General features: G+C 45.3%; 1 protein-coding gene across 1 annotated transcript in view; it reads right to left on the bottom strand.

Annotated features, from left to right (window-relative positions):
• The window catches only part of LOC126183730 (probable nuclear hormone receptor HR3), a 424,291-nt gene extending 401,008 nt beyond the window's left edge, over nt 1–23,283 (bottom strand). Inside the window, exon 1 of the mRNA XM_049925936.1 lies at nt 23,206–23,283. Coding sequence (XP_049781893.1) covers nt 23,206–23,212 — 7 coding nt within the window. The 5' untranslated portion in view covers nt 23,213–23,283. The remainder of the gene's footprint in view (nt 1–23,205) is intronic.
• Nucleotides 23,284–23,516: the final 233 nt, after the last annotated feature.

The raw sequence follows: 23,516 nt of genomic DNA, 5'->3' as shown, positions 1-23,516 counted from the left end.
TTCGTATTTCTTATCAATTTGAAGCTGATTATGTATGGTCTTACATTTTTTGGGACGCACGCTTATAATATGTTTGTCGGCTGTTCTGGAAGAGACGTGCGGTAGCGTTCTAGCTTCCCACGCCCGGGTTCCCGGGTTCGATTCCCGGCGGGGTCAGGGATTTTCTCTGCCTCGTGATGACTGGGTGTTGTGTGATGTCCTTAGGTTAGTTAGGTTTAAGTAGTTCTAAGTTCTAGGGGACTGATGACCGTAGACGTTAAGTCCCATAGTGCTCAGAGCCATTTGAACATTTTTTTGTTCTGGAAGAGAAGAAACGTTTTCTGCGAAACTCCAAGAGACCGGAGAATAGTTAGCTGGTAGAGCGAAATAGACGCCAATGCAGTCATCGAAAACTAACGAGACTTCGGATACGTGATTGCTAGAGGGTCCGCCCTTGAAGTTGAACATTCAGAATATCAAACTATGTCAGTGAGAGTCCGTATTCGATTCCCAGTGCTGTTAAAAACGCTTACTTGGTGGCACGATTGGCTTCGAGTCAGCCTCATGAGAACACGTCAGTTAACTGAACGAGCAAGGGTGAGTCCGGTTCGGAAAAGCTGACATTAACATCCAGTAGAGTTGTTTGTTGCTACATTCGGCCATTTATTATGCAATATAATCTCCCACCACAATTCCTGACTCAAACAGCACGATCACAATTAAAATATCGCTGCTTGAGAGGTACCCAATGAAAACAGAGTGATCGTAGGACACTGAAACTTTGTGGAAACATTTGTACGGACATGTGGAAGAGAAATAATGAATAAATCAATGAAGGATTTTTAATTCCCACATGAAAGGGTAATATTCGTTGATTGCTTACCATTTTTACTTTCCAGGTTACAAACGTTGCCCAATGTGACGACCATATGCATCTACGACAGCCTAGATCCGCACTAGAAATACAATTTCATAGTTGTTCGCAGCACTTATCGTACGGCGGACCTTTGAATGTTCAGCTGTCGTGAGACAGTTCGTGCACTGCTTTATGATTACACATTGCGTACAGCATTCTGAGTAACGGCAACAGTAACTTCTTCTACAATTTGTGGCGCAATGGGCTGTCGGCCTGTCCCAGGAGCAACTCCCAAATCGCCAGTTAATTCGAACTTCCGAATTACGTTCTCCAATTCGGGTGTGAAAGAGGCTCTTTCCGTATTCCTTTAATGTGTCGATACTCGCGTAGAGCAACAGCAATGTTGGGTTTTTTTATTATAAAACAGCATTACGAGCAAAGTCCTGCTCACCTCGACCAGACCCATGTTGGGTGTCTGCAACTATACTGCACACTGATGCTTGTATTTTAACCCTACGTCGCCGTACCACTACTGGCGTTTAAAGGCAAGTCATAACGCTAACACAAATAACAAAGCAAAACCTCAGCGCACAGTCTCAGCATCATTCCTACGAAGTCCGGTACCCACGCCGTAAATAGTTTTCCGTCTACACTGACTCAAGTAGCGAAAGTTTAATTATAACCATCCTGGATGTGCCAGTCGGTTATATGGAATCAGCGTAATAAGATGGGCCAACATGGATGTTTAATAGAACGACAAAAATGAGCTATCGTGTTTTTATGAACATGTGACGACACCGCGAATGAAGTTGCGCGATTGGTTGGTGTACCAACGCGGACTCCAACATCTCTACACGGAATGTTGTATCATTCGTAGCTATGTACACTGAGGTGGCAAAAGTCGTGGGATAGTGATATACACATAATCAGATGGAGACAGTATCGCGTACACAAAGTGTAAAAAGGCAATGCATTTGCGGAGCTGTCATACATACTGAGGCGACTCATGTGAAAAGGTTTCCCACGTGAGTTTGGCCTCACGGCGGGATTAACAGACTTCGAGCGCGGAATGGTGGAGCTAGACGCATGGGAAATCCCATTTCGGAAATCGTTAGGGAACTCAATATTCTGAGATTCACAGTGTCAAGAGAGTGCCGAGAATATCTAACCACGGACAACGCAGTGACCGACGGTTTTCACTTAATGACCGAGAGCAGCGGCGTTAGAGTAGAACTGCAAGTACTGACAGACAAGCAACACTGCACGAAAAGCCCGATCTCAGTTGGTAAGAGCTGATGGTAGAGTGCGGCACAGACCCCACGAAGACATGGAAGCAAATTGTCAACAAGGCACTGTGCAAGCTGGTGGTGGCTCCATTACGGTGTGGGCTATGTTCACATAGAATGGACTGGGTCCTCTGGTCCAACTGAACCGATCATTGACTGTAAATGGTTATATTTGGCTACTTGGAGACCACTTTCAGCCATTCATGGACTTCATGTTCCCAAACAACGATGGACTTTTTATGGATGACTATGCGGCATGTCTCTGGGCCACAACTGTTCGCAATTGGTTTGAAGATCATTTTGGACAACTGGAGCAAATGACTTGGCCACCCATCGAACTTTTACGGGACATGATCGAGAGATCAGTTCGTGTAAAAAAAATCCTGCACCGTCAATATTTCCGCAATTATGATCGGCTGTAGAGGCAGCATGGCTCAATATTTTTGCATGGGACTTCCGACGAGTTATTGAGTACAACCTACTCTGGGCAAAAGGAGTTCCGACACGATATTAGAAGGTATCCCATGACTTTTGTCGCCTCATTATAATACGGCGTAAGATTAGTTGTTGGAATAATGTCGTAACTGATAGGGACTGGAGATGAATGTCACTCCTTGTTAGTGACAGACTCTTCGAAACCCGACATCAACTGCTGCTGTCAGTGAATGTAGGCCCATCTCAGTTAGTTTACGAGGGCACATTGTGAAGAGGCGTGCATGCGTTTGTACGGTTGGAGGCGGGTACCTCACAAAAGGCCATAACAGCGGTACATAAAGCTGCTGGTCATCTATGAGCCAAACAACACAGTAACTTAACAGAACGAATAGCTGGCTCGAGTCGTGTAGTGGGCTCCCATGAGTAGCGACTTTGCCTCATTTCAAATGATGCTAGGTGTAGAGTGAGCCGACGGGTCAATGAGCCGTCTAATCCGCCTTGTGTGGAGGGCATAGTTCAAACCGAAGGTGTTCTGCGATGTTTTGAGCGTGTTTTCCGTATCATTCTTTGGTGCACTCATTCAGGTTACTCTGAGCATGAACTAGGGCGTTCGTTTCAACATCCTCGGTAATAAATTCATGATGTGTGCATGCTGAACACTTTCAAGATGACACTCTCTGAGTTCATAGGTGTGCACGCATACTTTCCTGCTTTGATAAAACGTCAGGCGCCCTGTCGCACATCGGTTGGCCCGCTATGTCGTCCGATCTTTAGCCCACGCAAAATGTCTAGGACTATTTGGAAGAGTAGGTGAAACATAGCAATCAATATCCCCGCAATTTCGTAGCTCTACCGGATTTAATCATCAACTAACGGCTTCGGTTGGATATGGCATACTTGAAGAAACTGGTGAACACTCTCCTCGCTGCATTGAGGCTGTTTTCAAGGCTACAGGCAGCGTTACACGGCATCAGTGTTAGGTCTCCGCCCGCCGAGCGGTTCTAGGTGTCTCAGTCTGGAACCGCGCTGCTGCTACGGTCTCAGGTTCGAATCCTGCCTCGGGCATGGATGTGTGTGATGTTCTTAGGTTAGTTAGGTTTAAGTAGTTCAAAGTCTAGGGGAATGATGACCTCAGATGTTAAGTCCCATAATACTTAGAGCCATTTGAACCATTTTTTGTGATGTCTTCTGTCTCTATTCTTATGTACTGTAAGAGTTATTTTTCAAAGAAACCGCAAACGAGGTGGTACACTTGTTAAAGACGCAGGACTTGCATGTGAGAGGAGGAAGTTGGAATTCCCGTCCAACAATTGAAAATGGTTCAAATGGCTCTGAGCACTATGGGACTCAACATCTTAGGTCATAAGTCCCCTAGAACTTAGAACTACTTAAACCTAACTAACCTAAGGACATCACACACACCCATGCCCGAGGCAGGATTCGAACCTGCGACCGTAGCAGTCCCGCGGTTCCGGACTGCAGCGCCAGAACCGCTACACCACCGCGGCCGGCTCCAACAATTGATTCTGCATGAAGGAAGGAAGGTTGGGGTTTGATGCCCTTTCTAATATGGTGTCATTAGACCCTAAGCACAAGCTCCGGTATTGTAAGGATCTAGAAAGAAATTGGCTGTGTAGTTTTCAAATGAATTATCATGCTATTCGCCTTATTCGATGTGGGGTAACAGAGTATCTAAGTCAGAATGGTCAGGCGGGGCGAATAAGTGTCTGTCTGACGTACTTGTAAGAATTTCTTGACCTCTTTTATCGTTTGATTTCTACGAAATATGTTACGCAACAATCCTCGTATATATAAGAAGAGAGGAAAAAAGTTTCCGCTCGGAGGCCGTAAAATCCAGAATAGGTATGCCAATGAGGCAGAATCGCCGTGAGCAGTGAGGCAATCATCCCACCGACGCACCAAATTGAAGATACCCGTTTGCTAAAACACCGTGACCTGCTGCCTGAAGAAGCCCGTATCTGCCACCTGCACATCTTCGTGGGACAGGAATAGTCGACCCTTCAGTGCCTTTTTTAGGGGACCGAAGGCGTGATAATCGCACGAGGAAAGATCAGGACTATAGGGCGAGCGCTCGAGTGTCTCCCACTTGAGTTGATGTAACTTCTGCGATACGAAATTCAATATTAGGACGTGCTTTATCATGAAGCAGCAGCAACCCTTATCGTAGTTTTCCCGGACATCTCGCCTTAATTCGACGCCGTAATTTCTCCAGCGTTGCGTAGTACCATTCCCCAGGACGGAGACACCATATTCCTTGAAATGAATGAGGCTGATCTTTTAGATCGACCGGCGTCTTGTGTCAAGTCGCGACTAGTACAGACCTTGACGCACCATTCCACAACGGTGGTTTTGACAGACATACTGCCCCATATACATTCTTCATTCTCCAGTGTTTGTCCTAGGGCAACCAAGAAAAGAATAACAGCATGTTGGCCCTGTTTGGACGCATTTGGTAATGACGTCGGCATATTTCACATTTACTGCACGCAAGTCGGACAGACACGAGTGCCACACTAATGCCTTGACTAGATGGTGGTGCTTATACACCCGTATCGGAGTCACACTACGCTGCATTCACGCAGCAGCAACGCCCGCTAACGGGAAAGTTTTGATCGCCTCCTTATGTATCGTAGAAAAAATCCAAACTGTACTCACTTCCTAGTTGCTTAAGCACGTAGAGCCAACAATGGCGATTGTTCTGAGTCTCCTAAAATTATTCGAGGAAAAAAGGTCATAGTTAGGAAGACGTAACTGTTTTTAAAGATGCCTAAGGATATGCGCTCGCCTGTTTAGGCTTCACTGGCAAAACCTTGAGGTCTCTGGGAAGATATAGCGTTCGGCGACTCGAAATCTCGCTTTGGAAGCAGGGAAAGCCCGTGGGAATGACGTGACACGTGCAGTAATGTTGGTACGGGCGGCGTTGAGGAAGCTGGCGTCGTGTAAAGGCGAGGAGGAGCTGTTTGGTGAGCCGGGCGGCTTTTCAACTGTGTCAGTCGATAGCGGCGCGCATATCGAGCGGCGGCCGCGCGCCTCGCCTGCCTGCCTGCCGCTGCCGCTGTTTACCCGCCACCCGCGCACGGCCTAAAAGCCCACCGCTGCACCTTCCCGACGGCGTCTCCGCTTCCATCTGGACGTTTCACTAAAATTCGGGCCATGTCCACACTCTGTCTTCAGGGAACAACGCACTTACGTACTTGTCTTTGTATGTTGCAAATAATACAAATAGCACACACGAAATCATCGTTTTATTAAATTATTCATGATATCACAACATCAAAACATTACGTTTGATGTGAAATTTGTCGATCAGTGGACGCTTTGGCGGAAGAAAGTTCTGATTCTTATTGCAGAGCAGCTGGGATGTAGAAGAAAACTGGTCCAGTGACTATAGTGTATACAGCGTGAACTTTGATAACACAGACAAACTGCCGGGATGGGTTCCTGACTGGAAATCGAAGAAAAAAGGTCCTATGAACACGTGTCTGGAAATGCATCGTTGCCATGGTAGGCGGCGCTGAGGAATGACATCTGACCATGTGCCGTGTCTTCCTTGGGTATTGCAGGCTGTGTGATTGACGCAGCGTACTGTACAAACAACCAGAAAGGGCTTGAAATGTTGCGTGATGTGGTTCGTGTCTGTGAGGGTACTTGTTTTGGTATAGCCGTGCTACCATTTCCATATGCTTGGTCGTATACAAACACCATCTCGCCGTGTTCGCGACATGAAAACCGGACCATACTGCCGCTTACAATATGCTGCGCCAGTCTAATATCTTGCAACACACCAGGAATAACGGCACGCGGTCAGAAGGACTATCATTCGTCAGCGCCATCCACCGTGGCAATGATGCATTTCCAGACATATGTTGATAGGACCTTTTTTCCTCCATTTCCAGTGAGGAGTCTGTCCTTGCAGTTTGTCGGTTTTATTAATGTTCACCTTGCATATCAGACAATACTCACACAATTTTAATTTATTGGCTGTACTGGTTTCGACTGTTCAGTCGTTGTCAAAAGTCCATAACATTTACTGGCCGATGCTGCTTAGTAGTATGGTGGGAGTAAACATATCCCCTAGACTCCTACTAAAGGGTCAGGTCCTCAGAGCGTTATAGCAGTGAACACCTCCACACTCCCGCTAGAGAATTAAGTCCTTAGAGCAAGGTAGGAGGGACCATAACCTCGAGGTTCCCATTAGAGTGCTTAAATCGGAAATTTGAGGATATGTTCTCTCCTATTGCTACAGGACAGTTTTTCCAAAATTGCTCCATAAACCTATTAATAAATCATTATTTAAATGAGGATACCCAGTCTACTTAAATTTTTAATGATGCATGAAAGTATGCACACAATTAAATTTAGTACCAACAATCGCAGATATAAATCATAGTCTTTCCTTTAAGTCTACACCGTGATGGGTCGATGATGTGTTTTTTTTTTTCTGCAACTTGAGATGGCCATCCGGCTATGAGAAAAGACCAGAGCACCAAAGGCGAGTGCAGCAGGCAAACAGTAAAATGTTTCTGCTGGAAGCCGGGAGTCAGGCAGGCATGGGGCTGGGGACAGAGTGCTGTTTTTTCTCAGACCCAAAAACACCCCGGCCAGTGTGGCCGAGCGGTTCTAGGCGCTTCAGTCTGGAACGGCGTGACCGCTACGGTCGCACGTTCGAATCCTGTCTCGGGCATGGATGTGTGTGATGTCCTTAGGTTAGTTAGGTTTAAGTAGTTCTAAGTTCTAGAGGACTGATGACCTCACATGTTAAGTCCCATAGTGCTCAGAGCCATTTGAACCATTTTGAACCAAAAACACCAAGCAATCGCCGAGGGTACGGCAGGAGAAGAGAGAGTGCCCAGCATGCAGTAAACTTTCAGAAAATGAGAAGCTTAAATAATGCTTTTTAGAAAAGATAAGATTTGCAACGGCAAGAGAAAAACATGGCGCACTCAGGATGGGAGATGGTCAGTGCACACCGAAAGAGGTCACAGGTGTAGATATTTGAAATTTGTAAGGAAGCCCACGAGTAATTACGCTGGTAGTGGGGTTGAATTCATGAACACGTATATGCACCAGTTTTGTCTGTTGGAAATGCGAAAACAAACATATAGTAGGAGAGAATTTCTGTCTTCTGCCCCTGTCTAAGAGAAAATTGAGTAGTATTAATGGTGACAGTTTAGGAGAAGGGACGTTGTTGCAATTGTTATACTCTTTTAATTGGTTGTAACCCAGAACGTATACTGATATGTTTAGTGAGATTTTGGTCTGGCAGACCAGCTAGTTTTTGTGGAGGAGAAGAGAAAGACACTTAATTAGGGCATGGAATACTTCTTTGTTACAGGGGAAGTAAGGGAAAGAACAAAGATGTCTTCACTTCAGAACTAATGATGCTAGGGAGGAACTTAGAATAATCAACCACTACTACAGCCACTCTCTGCATCCGAGTATCAGCAGAATGGTAAGCATGAGCCATATTTGCGTGTTTCATCACGACGAGGGGACCGTGAAGTAGTTTGTTTCTAGTCAAAGTTTCGTTCTTTTTAACTAATTCATACCCGCACTCAATATGCTCTTGTGTGAGAGAACCGGTGCTTGTTCATACTTTACTGGGTCTTTCCTTTAAGTTATTAACTCATTCAGCAATCATTGGCAATTATTGGGCATTCAATTTTTGTATCATTCTATCTCAAACCACTCGCCTGTGACACGGTCTTTCATACACGTTTTTGCATCCTTGTGCCCTTTCGTAATTTTTTGTTTTGTTTATTCAGTGATTACAATCATATAAATGCATCTAGGAATAAATCAGATTGTCACAGTGTCGTTTACTTTCATTTAGTTGCTTGATGGAAACAGTTATCAATATAGCTGAGAGTTGTGGTACCCAAATTTAATGTTCAGTTGGGTCACTGCTGCTTAATTCAGATAGCCAGTTAATTATCCGTAGCGCGACTTTGTTTTTTCATCCCCGCGATCTCATGGGCAGCAATTGGTTCACTGTCTAGATCACTAGGTTCCCCATTGTAGCGCCTCAGAGGCATGATAAATGGTCAGTCAACACCTCACCCTATCATACTACAATGCAGCTACTGGTTAAGTAAAATTATAGGCTATTGATAACAACTGAGAAGTTGAAACTGGTACAGCCGACAAATTAAAATTGTGTAAGCATTAACTGATTCAAACATCATGGTCAAAATTAATGAGTTAACAGGAATGAAAGAATTGACACACACACAATATGTTTCTTGAAGTGCAGCAGCTTCGCCTCTGCTGGTTTTATTTCTTTCTGGATACAACACAACCAATCAAATGATTATACAGCGATGTACTGAAGTCACTATCATATCTCACTACAAATATTAATACGAGATTGTAGTGCCAGAGTTGTTAAGAAGATCGATGCAGTGTTTCTTCGGATATGCATACCCATACTGAGGTGCAAGTTTCAATAAATTACGTATACGAGTATTTTACAGACAGGTCGCTTCTTCTTTTCTTAGCTTCAGAATGAACACAAAATCAACACGCTATAATATTCGTAGCTTGGTTAGGAGTGTTTTTGAGCGGTGTCATATCAAGAGACCATGATCTCCCACGGCTCGTTAACTATTAATCTGGTAATGATTCATAATACATGTGGGGCAGTCGCGGGTAGATACAAACAGTGAAAATAAATCATTAAACTACTACAGTTCTTATGAGGTCATAATATGATGTATCCAGGGAAAGATAACCTAAACTTTTATAACAAATTAAGAGAGTAATACAGCAGCCCCGAAGACATCGTATACAATTTTGTTGAAGCACTGATCAGTACGCCCGCATCTCGTGGTCGTGCGGTAGCGTTCTCGCTTCCCACGCCCGGGTTCCCGGGTTCGATTCCCGGCGGGGTCAGGGATTTTCTCTGCCTCGTGATGGCTGGGTGTTGTGTGCTGTCCTTAGGTTAGTTAGGTTTAAGTAGTTCTGAGTTCTAGGGGACTGATGACCATAGATGTTAAGTCCCATAGTGCTCAGAACCATTTGATCAGTACCTGTTTTGATAATTTACAAAAGTTTCTTTGAAACGATAGTTTAAAATGTTACGACTACGATCACAATACGAAAAAGTGCGACGCTTCGTGAACTATCACAGATGCTGTTCCATCCCGGTAGGTTGTTATGCTATTTTAGCTCATATCATACAGGTCTGTCTTGTGAGGAGTGACTAAAGGGAAGTGTGGAAGATTAGGGTGTAATGTCCTGTCAATGATGATGCCATTACATGCGGACCAGAAGCTCGGATTGAGAAATGAAATCGGCCATGTCCCGGAATTTGCCTTTGGCGGTACAGAAAATCACGGAAAATGTTAGTCTGAGTGGCTCTTCTCCCGAATACCAGTCCAGTGTCTTAAACACCGTGGTGTCTCACTCGTTTGGTGAATGGAGTCTCTTAAGTGAAACTCTTCACTTATTTTCAGATGATGCATCCCAGTGGCTTCATGTTTTGCAACTAAGCTGACATGAGACAGAATTATTGCACTCAATGCGTAAACTGCACACAATTTCTCATAATGTGCGGAAACCATGTGAGTTTACGAACTATCGGCAGCATATCCTCCAGGTAATGTGAGAGAATATTTCCAAGGTATATTTTGTAGACTTATCGACTGAGACGTAATGGAAATGTAATTGTTCGATATTGAGCCTCTAGAAACTACTGGCTCCTGATACCAAACTTCTCAACAATTATTCCTCTGTAAGATTGTCAATGGAAATCACATTCACGCAGTATAGAGTAGACTCCCATATTTCAACCACAAGCTAACAAGAAAATTAAATTCTGTCACTGTTATAATTTATGGCATAATCTCCGCTGTTCACTAACGAACGAGCGTAAACTGCCTTTAAAACAATATTTCTTTGGATAATTACATAGTTAATGCTTTACAGTAAGGATAAACGTGTCTGTTGATTCTGGAACAAGCCAAATTGTTTCGGAAGCTCCCACAAGCCACAACCATACTTTTCAGGGCTTAAGCAACGGACTCGGGTATCTCTCTCTGGCAAGTGAAAATTGTGTGGTGTTAGTGCGTGCTACACCCGTAATTGTTACTCACCCGCAGATTACAAATTTAACTCTATTGTGGTCGACACTTCCCTCACGGTTTTTTTGCGTTTTTTACTTGTAGAAAACAACAACAACTGGAGAAATTTTGGTGAATTAGAGACAAAGTTCCATTTTGGAGACAGCAAAATTTGTTCATCAGTTAATTAGTTAGTGTCCCTATCGACAGTGTTGGTGGTTACCACCCGCGTCCTCTGTCAGTCTACGTAGCTACGCTTTTTTCCTGCCTATGCTATGAAGTAAAAAAAAAAAAGGTAAGAAAACAATGTGCGTCCAAGATAAAAAGTTGCACAAATTTATCTATTCACTTTGTCCAACATTCTTTCACTGACTACCTTACACCCTTAAGAACGACTCCGAACGGTATGCTAAACTATCATGCCCGATTCCAACAACTTCACTGGATCCTAAACATTTTCCATCCATAAGAGGTGGAAGTCAGTTGGCACAAATATGGTAAATAGTATTAGTTTCCGCTTAACAACCCCCAAGAAGTACCTTTTTGGCAGATACATTGTTTTAATGCTTTATTTTCCTTTGCAATTCAGTTCTCTCTTTCTACACACTTTTTACACCAATTTTATCCAGAAGACTATAACGAAGATTCGCTAGTTGCTATTTTGCAATTTACAATATAATCAGCACGGTCAACGCCTTTCGTACTCTAGAAAACACTGTCCATCCTCCGACAGTGGCATCATTTGTGTGCCAATGGATGTACATACGGCTCTCAAGTGACTGAGTGCAGCCAACTTCAGTCCATCCACCAAGGGAAATCCCTAGCGGTAATGGATAATGAACCCGCGTCTTCTGCAGGGCAGATACTTCGGTCGCTCACAGCTACGACGATCGTGCAGTTCCTTCCATTGTATCTACACGAGCTTGTAAATGCTGAAAACTGATGTATGGGATAGTAAGTATAATGCCTCGAAAAGGTTCTGTGAAACATATCAGCGTTTTATGCTAAATACAGTTTTACCTTTGATGCCATCGTAGAGCGGCTCTGTTCGTCTCACCCATTTATGTTTAATGTGTAAAATGTAAAACGGGGGGAGTGCACAGCACATCTGACATATTCTAGGGATTCGGATATCTGAGAGCATCTTTCGGTATTCGTAGGTGGAATAAAAAGCCAAGGATCAGAGAGACGGAAGATAATGTGTTTTGGAACGTTTTTGTCGACGCGACGTTGCATAAGCATAGACTTGGAGACGAGATGGAAATGGTGATGGAGAGGCGGGCGTATTGTTTAACATTCGCTCGATGTTTACGTTAGCCTCCGGTTTTCGGCACGAGATGCGGACAGCATATCACTTTAATATTAAAGAGCGAAACATCGTGCACTGTAGACGTTCCGTATCTATTTACGGGATTCCCTCGCAGCGATTTTGTCACGTACAGAGCCACAGAATTCACACGAGGAGCTTAACTATTTATGCCGGTTCCTAGAACGAAGCTTCCGTAAACAAAGAATACAGCAGGTATGTGTTATGGAACAGTATTGAACGAAAGGAAAGCACAATTCGGATTGAATTTTTTAACATTCTTGGAGCTCACCAATGGCAGCTGGAATCACACGTTTACAAATACTTCAGTTGTTAGAAACCTAGATCTACAGTACGGTATTTGGTAAAGAGTCCACGAACAGTAAGCTGCTGAACATTTGTGACACATAAAAATTGTGTTTCGTGCTGGATTCAAACCCCTAACCGTACTTTCCGCTAGCAAGGTGTTATCATTTACGATACTGGCAAACTCTTTCCAGACTGACTCAAAGATTCAAATTGACTCCTCCGTGGAGCTCGAATCTTATTGAGATAAAAAAGTATCAAGTAGAAACTGTGAATCACTTGTGTTCGCTTAGTGCGTTTGGAAGCGTATTGGTTGGTTGGTTGATGTTGGGGGAGGGGACCAAACAGCGAGGTCATCGGCCCCATCAGATTGGGGAAGGAAGTCGGCCGTGCCCTTTCAAAGGAACTATCTCACAATTTGTCTGAAGCGATTCAGGAAAATCACCGAAAACCTTAATCAGGATGATCGGACGCGGATTTAACCGTTGTCCTCCCGAATGCGAGTCCAGTGTGCTGACCACTGCACCACTTCGCCCGTTGGCAGCGTATTGCCCACATAATGCGTGGATCCGAGTTTGATTTCAGTTTGCTATGAAAGTTCAACTTGTCGCAAATATCAGTCCAAGCATGTACACCAGCAAAGAGAAAAAAATTCCCCATTCAAAGTTAGTTTCGATGATGGCAAGTTTACTCAGAATTTTCGAGGTTATAAATGTTCTAAATATCAGATCCTTCCCGTGATTAAACCAATAAAGGGACATGATAACCTTGCTGAGGAAATTAGGAATTTGCACTGCAATTTTCTACAGTGTGTTAATTTTGTAAACTCTGGAGATAAAACAAGTACATGACGATTTATTATTTTTGACGTTTCTCACGTTAACAATTGTAAACATATTATCACTTGTTTTTTGCCACTCTACAGTGTTCGTTATTGTTTATTCGGCGTTTTACTTGACGGACCGTCCGACTATTGATCGACCCTTAGCTTGTACATCATTGGTAGGAACTGTGCTAGAGTTTGACGTAACAACGGCACCAATGTCAGAGGTAATAACAGGACAAACTGTGCAAAGCAGAACTTCGTCTAGTAACACAAAAACTGGCTGTACACCGCCACTGAATTATTACATGCGCCGAAGTCCGACATAGTAAAACAGATGTCCAGCGCGGCATATGTCACAACAAAGGTACAAAGCCATACCGAGAAACAAGCTTCTAAAGAACATTGGGGAAACGCAACTGTAAATAATAAAAGAAATAAGTACAGCCGCATCTTGACCGTTCTTTTCAGTTAGATTCGTTTCCCGTCATTATTCAGAACAATGGTACTTAGGGACGGGGATATGACTGATATTACTTTTATCATATTACAAACAGAATTTATTACTGTTGCTTTCTGTTTCTATAGACAGAGAGAGAGACAGATATCTTCGGGCATTTACGTCAGTGTGTTGCTATTCAATGCATGGAATGAAAAAGAGATTCTTCAGAGAAGTGCGGTTTCCACAGTTTTTCTTGACGTTATTTTGTGAATAATAATATACAGTTACTTGTTGTACGTCTTTTAAGCTGACGCTTCAATCAGAAATCGAAATCACAACAACCGTATGTAAAAAGGAAAGTTGTGCAACTGATATATCCAGGGATGCAACTCACTGATAACATAGCTATAGTGGCGTCATCGTACCCATCAACGCAGCGACTCTTGGTCGTTATGCGCCCAGGCCAGCATGCTAAGTTCGGTATCTCAAGATATCCCCGACATGCACAAACATCCCACAGAAGACACAACAGGAAAACTATGCACTGTATCATGTCAGAAAAATATTAAACTTTGGCTAAATTTGAGTGAAAATGATAAGTTAAATAATGAAAAATTCGAGGCCATAAAGTCGAAATATTGGCCCAAACTCAGTCCTTCACTATACCATCATGAGCTAATTATCAACTTATATAGTTACAGGATGGAATCAGACACACTATATGTGGTTCTCAGAGATTTTCATATCACAGTTCTCTGAACCAGTTTCTCAGTTTACTGACACTGGTGGTCGGCAGACGTTGATAGAGCCATTGCGGAGTGGTAATAAACCGTATGGTCAAGAGCCTTGCCGCAGAGGTAACACTGGTTCCGTCATATGATCGAAGTTCAGCGCTGTCGGGCTTGGCTACCACTTGGCTGGGTGACCGTCCGGTCTGCCGAGCGCTGATGGCATCCGGGGTGCATTCAGCCCTTGCGAGGCAAATTGAGAAGCTACCTGATTGAGAAGTAGTATATAGGCTGAGGATGACACGGCGGTCGGTCAGTACCTTTAGGGTCTTCCGAGACCTATTCAGACGGAGTGTCTGTAAACCATGTACAATAAATCGGATGTATGCTTAATGAATGGACGGAACGGTAATACAATAACTTATGGATGTAATGGAGGCCGATGTCATTACCTTTCGCTCAGAGCACTCCCAGACGTTGCCAATTCACTTGTCTAGCCTCATCACAGTAGCCGTATTTGCTAATGGACGCTTGTGTGGTTGTACTCCACTCCTAGGTAACTTGTTAGACTCCTGCTGATGGAAGATACACTCCTGGAAATGGAAAAAAGAACACATTGACACCGGTGTGTCAGACCCACCATACTTGCTCCGGACACTGCGAGAGGGCTGTACAAGCAATGATCACACGCACGGCACAGCGGACACACCAGGAACCGCGGTGTTGGCCGTCGAATGGCGCTAGCTGCGCAGCATTTGTGCACCGCCGCCGTCAGTGTCAGCCAGTTTGCCGTGGCATACGGAGCTCCATCGCAGTCTTTAACACTGGTAGCATGCCGCGACAGCGTGGACGTGAACCGTATGTGCACTTGACGGACTTTGAACGAGGGCGTATAGTGGGCATGCGGGAGGCCGGGTGGACGTACCGCCGAATTGCTCAACACGTGGGGCGTGAGGTCTCCACAGTACATCGATGTTGTCGCCAGTGGTCGGCGGAAGGTGCACGTGCCCGTCGACCTGGGACCGGACCGCAGCGACGCACGGATGCACGCCAAGACCGTAGGATCCTACGCAGTGCCGTAGGGGACCGCACCGCCACTTCCCAGCAAATTAGGGACACTGTTGCTCCTGGGGTATCGGCGAGGACCATTCGCAACCGTCTCCATGAAGCTGGGCTACGGTCCCGCACACCGTTAGGCCGTCTTCCGCTCACGCCCCAACATCGTGCAGCCCGCCTCCAGTGGTGTCGCGACAGGCGTGAATGGAGGGACGAATGGAGACGTGTCGTCTTCAGCGATGAGAGTCGCTTCTGCCTTGGTGCCAATGATGGTCGTATGCGTGTTTGGCGCCGTGCAGGTGAGCGCCACAATCAGGACTGCATACGACCGAGGCACACAAGGCCAACACCCGGCATCATGGTGTGGGGAGCGATCTCCTACACTGGCCGTACACCACTGGTGATCGTCGAGGGGACACTGAATAGTGCACGGTACATCCAAACCGTCATCGAACCCATCGTTCTACCATTCCTAGACCGGCAAGGGAACTTACTGTTTTAACAGGACAATGCACGTCCGTATGTATCCCGTGCCACCCAACGTGCTCTAGAAGGTGTAAGTCAACTACCCTGGCCAGCAAGATCTCCGGATCTGTCCCCCATTGAGCATGTTTGGGACTGGATGAAGGGTCGTCTCACTCGGTCTGCACGTCCAGCACGAACGCTGGTCCAACTGAGGCGCCAGGTGGAAATGGCATGGCAAGCCGTTCCACAGGACTACATCCAGCATCTCTACGATCGTCTCCATGGGAGAATAGCAGCCTGCATTGCTGCGAAAGGTGGATATACACTGTACTAGTGCCGACATTGTGCATGCTCTGTTGCCTGTGTCTATGTGCCTGTGGTTCTGTCAGTGTGATCATGTGATGTATCTGACCCCAGGAATGTGTCAATAAAGTTTCCCCTTCCTGGGACAATGAATTTACGGTGTTCTTATTTCAATTTCCAGGAGTGTATTTTTATCGCCAGTTCTTAGATGGGAAGGTGAGTCTTCGGAACTACCCTTCCGGTTATCCCATTCAGCACAGTAGCAACGTCCATTTCTTATATGTGGCGACAAACGTGAGTCAAGAGAAAGGATTTCCGGACACCCGTTAGCTGCAAGTCAGTTGTGATAATCTATAGAAAATTCATTCTTTCCTGCCGATGCCTTATCGTTAGAACGGATGCAGTTCCTTGCGCGGCAGGTTTCTCTGGACTGTTTGTATTGAGGATAAGTTCGATACTCTGGTGTATTTTGACCTTGAACTGTTCCACTGTAGCATGTCATTTCATCTCTATACACGGTTAGTGTTATTGTCCTCAAAGATCATTGTCACATGGGTCCTTGCAGGTACCACAACAGCCATTCACAACGGTGGCAGTTAGTCGACTCAAAATATGCTTCCACAATTAAGGCGCTCGATCAGTTCACGAATTTCACCGTTTTAGGAAGTCGAGGATCATTTCCTTGACCAACTACGACGTGCAGCGACAGGCGCATCTTTGAGTCGCCTTATGTAACTGCGAGTGTCTTTCAGAAGCTACTGTCTCCTATTATCTGTGTTAGCTTTGATTGTCAGATTATGTTGGTGCAGTAATAATTTTTGAATGATTCGCCCTGCGGTAGATGACAGCATCAGGGGAGCGTTCAAAATGGCACCCGAAATCGAGATGCGTATGGAACACAAATGTGTCATTAAATTCTTCACTGCTGAACAAATTACGCCAACTGAAGTTCATAGAAGCTAGCTAAAGATGTGTTGAGATGATACAGTAGACGTAAGTAGTGTTGGGTGGTGGTTACCGCGTTCCAATGATGGTTAAAAACGAGGTGCACGACAGAGCACTCCCCGGGCGACCCTGCTCGGGTGCTATCCCTTATAATGAACAGAGGATCGGTCAACTCATCCGTAATTATCCGCGGATTACGACCAAGAAATCGCGTGCACAGCCGAAAGTCTGTTGTATTACAAAGGGTCCCGCACATGCTTACTCAAGACAGAAAAAGAGGATCGTGGAATAAAAATTTGTCGGAGCCTGCTGGACCAACACGAGGCTGAGTTTGACGGGTTTCTGATCATCATCATCAGAGATGAGACACTATTTCAACAATACGATCCGGTAAACAAAACAGAGTCCACTGGGTGGCGACATGCAATTCACCAACAAACTAAAGCTTCACGATGTAGCCATCTGCCAACAATAACGCTACAAGACCACACTGGCGATGCTGAAAGCCCGAATTTCGAGATTCGAGCTTGAAAAAAAAGACAAACTTTTGCTTGCAATGCCAGGCCTCATAACAGTCTTGCGACCATGGAACTCATTGCCAGATTTAACTGGACTATCCTACCACATCTACCCTACAGCCCTGATATAGCTTCTTGAGATTGTCATACCTTTGGGGATATGAGAGGTGGATTACGTGGCCAAAATTTTCCAGACTGAGGCGCTGTCGTCGAAGCAGTATGAGCCGACCGGTGTGGACGAGCGGTTCTAGGCGCTACAGTCTGGAACCGCGCGACCGCTACGGTCGCAGGTTCGAATCCTGCCTCGGGCATGGATGTGTGTGATGTCCTAAGGTTAGTTAGGTTTAAGTAGTTCTAAGTTCTAGGGGACTGATGACCTCAGAAGTTAAGTCCCATAGTGCTCAGGGCCATTTGAACCATTTGATGCAGTAAGATAGTGGTTAGCTTTAGATGGTTTAGATTCTACGGTCGCGGCCTACAGGCTTTTGTTCATCGTTCACAAAAGCGCATAACGAATGGTGGTAACTATGCGGATGAATGACAGTATGTTAGTGACATCTGTATCTACAACTACACTCTGCAAACCACTATGAACTGCATGGCAGGAGGTACTTCTCGTTGTAGTAGTTACTGGGACTTCTTCCCGAGCCATTCATGTATGGAACGTGGGAAGGATGAATGTTTTAATGTCTCTGTGAACACTGTAATTAGTCGAAGCCTGTCTTCGCTATCCCTACAAAAGCGATATGTATGAGTGTGTATATATTTTTAGACTCATCGTTTAAAGCTGGTCCCTGAAACTTTGTAAGTGGACTTTCTTGTTACAGTTTGCATCTGTCTCCAAACGCCAGCCATTTCAGAGATTTCAGCATCTCCGTGACGCCTTCCCATGAATCAGCAGTTTTGTGACCATTCGTACTGCCCTTCTTTATAAACATTCAGTACCCCATGTTAGTACGATCTGGTACAGGTCCAGTACACTAGAGCAATGTTCTAGGATGGGTTGCACGCGTGTTTTGCAAGCAACCTCATTTGTAGACTGATTGTATTTAATTAGTATCCTACCAATGAAACGAAGTCTGCCACCTACTTTACCTACGACTGACCCTATTTGATCGTTCCATTTCATGTCCCTACAAATTGTTACATCAAAGTATTTGTATGAGTTGACTGTTGCCAACAGCGACTCACTAATATATAGTCACTGGATACTACGTTTTCCCCTTTTGTGAAGTGCACATTTTTACATTTCTGAACATATAAAGTAAGATGCCACTCTTTGCATTACTTCGAAATTTTACCAAGATCTGACTGAATATTTGTGTATCTTTTTTCAGACAGCACACTATAGATAGCTGCATTATATGCGAAATGTCTGAGGATACTATTAAAATTGTCTGCAAGGTCATTAGTGTACAACATGAAGTGCAGCGACTCAATACTCTTCCATGGCGTACATCTGAAGTTACTTAGACATCTGACGAGGACGCACCCTCGATAAGACGCTGTGTATTCCTTACCAAGAAATCTTCAGTCCACTTACATGTTGAACAATTTAAATTTGTTTTTCTACTTTCAGTACATACCGTAATTTCTATGAAAATTAATGGGAGGCTTTAGTTTCGGAACGGCCTTCGTACTTCAGCAGTGCACATGGCGTGATACACGTGAAGAATCATTTTTGTGAAACACGATAGGCTCTTCATTCATACGAAGTAATGAGTGCTGTTACCGGGGGTCTCAAGTTAATTCCATATTTCTAGATTTCCGGAAGAAGTTTGGCATCGTTGCTGAAAAGCGACATCTAATCTAATTGCGTGCCTATAAACTAACGTCTCTGTTGTGTGACTGGAGTCTTGATTTCCTGTCTTAAAAGTCATAGATCATAATAACTGATGGGAAGTCATCTAGTTAAAGTGATACCTTGGGTTCCCCAATGGTATGTTACAAGCCTACTGCTATTTCTAATCTACGCTATCGGACAAAAAAAAAAGAAATTGAAGCACCCAGAAGACATGTTCGGACGTCAATATAACGTCGTACACGAACAAATCATCAGCGACTCTGTAAGCGCATATAACTACAATTCTTTGTAATAGGTAGAATGACCACCAGAGTGCATTAGTGTTGTCACTGTTTAGTGTTATTAGCAGGCCTGCTCGGGTATCTAAGTGGCGTGATCGAGGTCAGATGTTTACTGATCACTGTTACGGACACGGAGATGCCACGTACTCGTATGAGACAGCGTTATTAGCACCTGACCCAGTTTGAAAGCGGTCCGTCGAATCGTACTGTATTAGCATTTTTGGGACATTCTGACGTTAAAGTGGTCCGATGTTGGACTGCATGGAAGCGTGATGGGAGGCACACTCTTCATCAAGATGCCAGTCGGCCAAGTCTGACTACCACAATGAAGTATCGCCCTATTGTGCACCAAGCACATCATAATAACCCGTTCCCATCTGTGCCTGCCATCCGGAAAGAAGTAATGGACTCCCTGCAACATTTTGTGCTATCCCGCACCATTGGTCGGAGACTAGCAGCAGCAGCAGGACTACAGAATTACCATCCCATGCGTAGAATGCAGTTCACACCACAACATGAACGGCTGCGTTTGGAGTAGTGCGGGACCGCGTGGGATTAGCTGAGCGGTCTGTGGCGCTGCAGCTATGGACTGTGCGGCTGGTCCCGGCAGAGGTTCGAGTCCTCCCTCGGGCATGGATGTGTGTGTTTGTCCTTGGGATAATTTAGGTTAAGTAGTGTGTAAGCTTAGGAACTGATGACCTTAGCAGCCCCATAAAATTTCACACACATTTGAAGATTTTTGAGTAGTGCGGTGACCGGTGAGCATGGATTCCTGATGAATGGCGTCGCACTTTGTTCGGCAATGAACCGCGCTTCTACACTACGTCCGATGATTGTCTTTGGCGTCATAGTATGCGGAACCATCGGCTATGACTTGTCGTGATTGAGGGAACTCTGGCGGCACAACGGTACGTCACGGACATCCTGCGTCCCCATGTATTAGCTTTCATGCGACAGTATCATGGTGCCACTTTCCAATAGGACAATGCTCATCCACACATGGCACGTGTTTCTGTGAACTGTCCGCGTAACGTTGAGGTGCTCCCGTGGCCAGCAACGTTCCCAGATCTGTCCCAGGTAGAACATGTGTGGACCGGAACAGAGGTCAACTCTGTACCACTACTAGTATCCAGGATATCAAGGACAAGTGAGAACAGCTTGCCTCATGAAAGAAAACAGTGCCTTCAGGACCCCCTTGCCAAGCGAGTCATTGCATTTATCCACGCCAGAGGCGTTGCAACGTCAGGCTTATGAGTGGGCTCATATTGCCAAGTTCATTTGAATTTGAATCGATTTTGTAATGACTGAGCCGGCCGGGGTGGCCAAGCGGTTCTAGGCGCTACCTACGGTCGCAGGCTCGAATCCTGCCTCGGGCATGGATGTATGTGATGTCCTTAGGTTAGTTAGGTTTAAGTAGTTCTAAGTTCTAGGGGACTGATGACCTCAGAAGTTAAGTCCCATAGTGCTCAGTGCCATTTGAACCATTTTTTTGTAATCACTGAAGCAACATCACATACCTTCTCAATTCGTGAAATTTCATTTAGTTTACTCTTTCTCTTCCGGGTGCTTCAATTTTTGGCAGACAGTGTATGTTGTTGACTTCCACTTATATATGAAGTAACGACCATTGTAATAAAATACGAGGGTTGTCCAGAAAGTGAATTCCGATCGGTCGCGAAATGGAAACCACAGCGAAAACCAGAAACGTTTTATTTGCTACAGCTAGGTACACCTTCCACCTACTTCTCTACATAGTCGCCGCTCCAACTTTGAGTTTTGTCGTAGTGTTGTATCAACTTTCCAATATCCTCGTCATAGAAAGCAGCCGCCTGTGCTTTCAGCCAGTTATTAGCACTGGTCTGCAGCTCGTTGTCTGTGGAAAAATTTTGTCTTCATAGTCAGCGGTTCTTGTGAGCAGAGATGAGACTCAAGGGAAGCCAATTACGGACTGTATTGTGGGTGATCAAACACTTCTCATCGGAAACGTTGCAGGAGCGTCTTCATTGCCCCTGCAGTGTGCGGCCGAGAATTGGCATGAAGAAGGAACTGCTCGACAGTTGTGTTATGTGGACTGCATGACGCAGGCGAAATCTCTAACCAGGCCCTCATACTTAGCGGTGGACGCTATTCCCTACACATCTTTATGTGCTCACTGTTCACTCAAAACCGAAAAGAGCGACGCGACACGATCGATGGGCATACTAGAGACACTGCCCAACACATCTGTGCAAAGCTTTACCGGATTTCCCAAGTGATTTCCATTTCACGACCGATCGGAACTTACTTTCTGGAGAGCCCTCATATCAGAGCTCGCACGACGATATTTAGGTTTTCGTTGTTGCAATATGCAGTTGGAGAGCGGAACGGTCGAGAAATGCTCTGAAACTTGTTCCATGAACCCTCTACCGAACACTTCTACATCTACATTTATAATCCGCAAGCCACCCAACGGTGTGTGGTGGAGGGCACTTTACGTGCCACTGTCATTACCTCCCTTTCCTGTTCCAGTCGCGTATGGTTCGCAGGAAGAACGACTGCCGGAAAGCCTCCGTGCGCGCTCGAATCTCTCTAATTTTACATTCGTGATCTCCACGGGAGGTATACGTAGAGGGAAGCAATATATTCGATACCTCATCCAGAAACGCACCCTCTCGAAACCTGGACAGCAAGCTACACCGCGATGCAGAGCGCCTCTCGTGCAGAGTCTGCTAAACATCTCCGTAACGCTATCACGCTTACCAAATAACCTTGTGACGAAACGCGCCGCTCTTCTTTGGATCTTCGCTATCTCCTCCGTCAACCCGATCTGGTACAGATCCCACACTGATGAGCAATACTCAAGTATAGGTCGAACGAGTGTTTTGTAAGCCACCTCCTTTGTTGATGGACTACATTTTCTAAGGACTCTCCCAATGAATCTCAACCTGGTACCCGCCTTACCAACAATTAATTTTATATGATCATTCCACTTCAAATCGTTCCGCACTCATACTCCCAGATATTTTACAGAAGTAACTGCTACCAGTGTTTGTTCCGCTATCATATAATCATACAATAAAGGATCCTTCTTTCTATGTATTCGCAATACATTACACTACTTAGGCGCCACTTGAGTTTGCTAAACATCTCCGTAACGCTATCACGCTTACCAAATAACCCTGTGACGAAACGCGCCGCTCTTCTTTGGATCTTCTCTATCTCATCCGTGAACTCGATCTGGTACAGGTCGCACACTGATGAGCAATACTCAAGTATAGGTCGAACGAGTGTTTTGTAAGCCACCTCCTTTGTTGATGGACTACATTTTCTAAGGACTCTCCCAATGAATCTCAACCTGGTACCCGCCTTACCAACAATTAATTTTATATGATCATTCCACTTCAAATCGTTCCGTATGCATACTCCCAGATATTTTACAGAAGTAACTGCGACCAGTGTTTGTTCCGCTATCATGTAATCATACAATAAAGGATCCTTCTTTCTATGTATTCGCAGTACACTACATTACTTAGGCGTGGATTGCAGAGTAATCGTGTAGACTGAGCCAGGCGCGAGGTGAGGAAGCAGCGCAGAGGGCGACGCTGGACGTACCTGTCATGAGGGCGCTGGAGGAGGCGGCGCCGGCGCTGGCGCTGCCGGCGGGCTCCGCGTCGCCATCGTGGGCTGGCGTCGCCACGCTGCTCTACAGCCTACCCGCAGCGCTCATCCTACTCTGCTGCCGTCGGCGGCCACTCTGGCGGGGCTGGGGCTGGCTACGAACACCACCACCACTCTCTCTCACCTCCTCCTTCCCTACTCACACTCCGAGCTGGTGCTACTATTCATCTACGTTGTCGGGGCCGACCAGGCGAGAGGGCGCGAAAAACGACGACGATACGACGTAACAGCAGCCAGCGATGAGC

This window comes from Schistocerca cancellata, chromosome 4, assembly GCF_023864275.1.
Source record: "Schistocerca cancellata isolate TAMUIC-IGC-003103 chromosome 4, iqSchCanc2.1, whole genome shotgun sequence".
Lineage (NCBI taxonomy): Eukaryota > Metazoa > Arthropoda > Insecta > Orthoptera > Acrididae > Schistocerca > Schistocerca cancellata.
Note: the sequence above shows the minus strand (reverse complement) of the source record. Positions and strands in the feature narration are given on the sequence as shown.